Below are 1,897 nucleotides of genomic sequence, written 5' to 3'. Positions count from 1 at the left end.
TTCTTGCAATACAAATTAATTCTTAAAATTTCCCTTTAGAAACGAGGAGCTTCGCAGATACAACCCTTCCAGTGTTGCATGTATTCTAACTCCAGGCAAACCAAAATGATTTAGGTCTAGAATTTGCTAATACACTTTCTTCTCCTCTACAAAGTCTATTTAGCATTAAGCATTATTCTAAAGCCAGGAAAGTCCCCAGCAAAACTCGGCCTTTACATAGGTACGTCCACATCAAATGCACGTACTTACGTACACACCCAGCGCTGTTGTATGTCATCATGGCTCGAGAATAAGGCTTTCCATAGAGACAGACACCCAAACCCTGCCTCAGCAGCCATGACGGAGGTCTTGTCCAGCCAGATTGAGGATCTCGCAGAACATACATCACCTACCGCACTACCACACAACAATCTGATACTATATTAAGTATGAAAATTAAAAAATTAAGAGTAGCCTTTGACAATCATGTTTCAACGTGTCTTATAATTATGGTATTGATGATGATCGTGTTACACTCTGTATTGTTTATATACATCCCCTGTAACCAACCATCATAGCTATCAGACATATAGAAATATAGACACTGTCGACCAATGATAATTCAAACTGAAAATATTATTGCTGATATTAAATTTTCAAAAAATTTGAACCATCATTAAACAACAAACAGATAAAAGTTAAATTTCTGACAACATTCCCAGGACTTTTAACAAATCCTAGATACAAACATCAAAGGAAAAAAGCAACTTTCAAGTGATTTACAGCAGTTTAGATGGGCAAACGCATCAACCATATTTGCTGCCAGCTATACCTAATGTCTTGTCTGCCACCAGCTATACGAACATCTCCGCCAACATTTACACTAGCCAAGTCTGCCACACATTTGTCAACCACGGTTATTTGAGGCCAGTAATGACATTTAGTCATTTAGTCTCAAAGTTCTGGATTGCTCTCTTTTCTAATATGTCTAAGTTTTGCTTGCAAAGTCTTGTCTGCTACTATTAAAATATTCCAACTTTAAAATCTTAACCATTACAATAACTAATATAAACCTTATGATGTTATTCTACTGGAGACAGAAAATCAAGTTCCTTCTATATTTCCAGCTGATGAACATTTGCCACTCCAAAAAGGCAAATCCAACTATATTACCTTAGTTTTGATAATCACATTTAGCCAGGAATATGGGTTATGTACTCAATATACACCGTGACTTTCAAGAAGATCCCATTATGGCGCAACTTTTGAATCAAGATGTACCTCACTGGCCTTCGTAACCGGGCGATGGATGAGTAGGGTTGGGGCAAGCGGGCGAGTGGCAGTCAGGGCAGGGGTTAGCCAGGCCGAGAGGGGGCACTGATATAAATTAGGGGAAAGACGAGCCAGCTGTGATATCACTAAGGAAGGCTGTGAATGGCTGGGCTTAAAAACACCTGCAAGAAGACTGACCTCCAAGCAAAACTATGGTTACAGAAGTTTGGCCTGCAGCTTTTGGATACCAGGTATGTAGAGATATGATTGGTGGTCATCATTTGCTTAATACTCCCTAAAAAGATACCACTGTTTTGATCACAATAAATATCTTCACTCTACTTTATACATGAATTACACAAGCCTTAGGCCCTGAGCCCATATATACTGCCCCATCACGGAGACAAACGAGGCAAGCTACTGCCAATACTCGCTCCTCTGGCTACAGGCTGTCACACACATGCTGGATGTATGACACTAGTCTTCGCTCTCTTCCAGTTTCCTCTTCTGACCTCGGTTTTCAGCTCCTGGAAAACAGATAAACGTTAATGATTTACTCTGTGTGGGTATATATACATTGCACCTTGAATCTGTCACACACAGATGCCTCCACAGGATTCTTCTCGTGTTATCAAAATACCAGCAT

The 1,897-nt window shown here is 39.9% G+C and overlaps 1 protein-coding gene across 1 annotated transcript in view; it reads right to left on the bottom strand.

Moving 5' to 3' along the window:
• Positions 1 to 450: 450 nt before the first annotated feature.
• LOC119581741 (acidic leucine-rich nuclear phosphoprotein 32 family member A-like) overlaps positions 451 to 1,897 on the bottom strand; it is a gene marked incomplete in the record, with an annotated part of 13,054 nt that continues 11,607 nt past the window's right edge. The window contains 1 exon segment of the mRNA XM_037929872.1: positions 451 to 1,778. Within this exon segment, the coding sequence (XP_037785800.1) occupies positions 1,729 to 1,778 (50 nt within the window).

The sequence above is a fragment of the Penaeus monodon genome, chromosome 15 (genome assembly GCF_015228065.2).
Source record: "Penaeus monodon isolate SGIC_2016 chromosome 15, NSTDA_Pmon_1, whole genome shotgun sequence".
Classification (NCBI taxonomy): domain Eukaryota; kingdom Metazoa; phylum Arthropoda; class Malacostraca; order Decapoda; family Penaeidae; genus Penaeus; species Penaeus monodon.
Note: the sequence above shows the minus strand (reverse complement) of the source record. Positions and strands in the feature narration are given on the sequence as shown.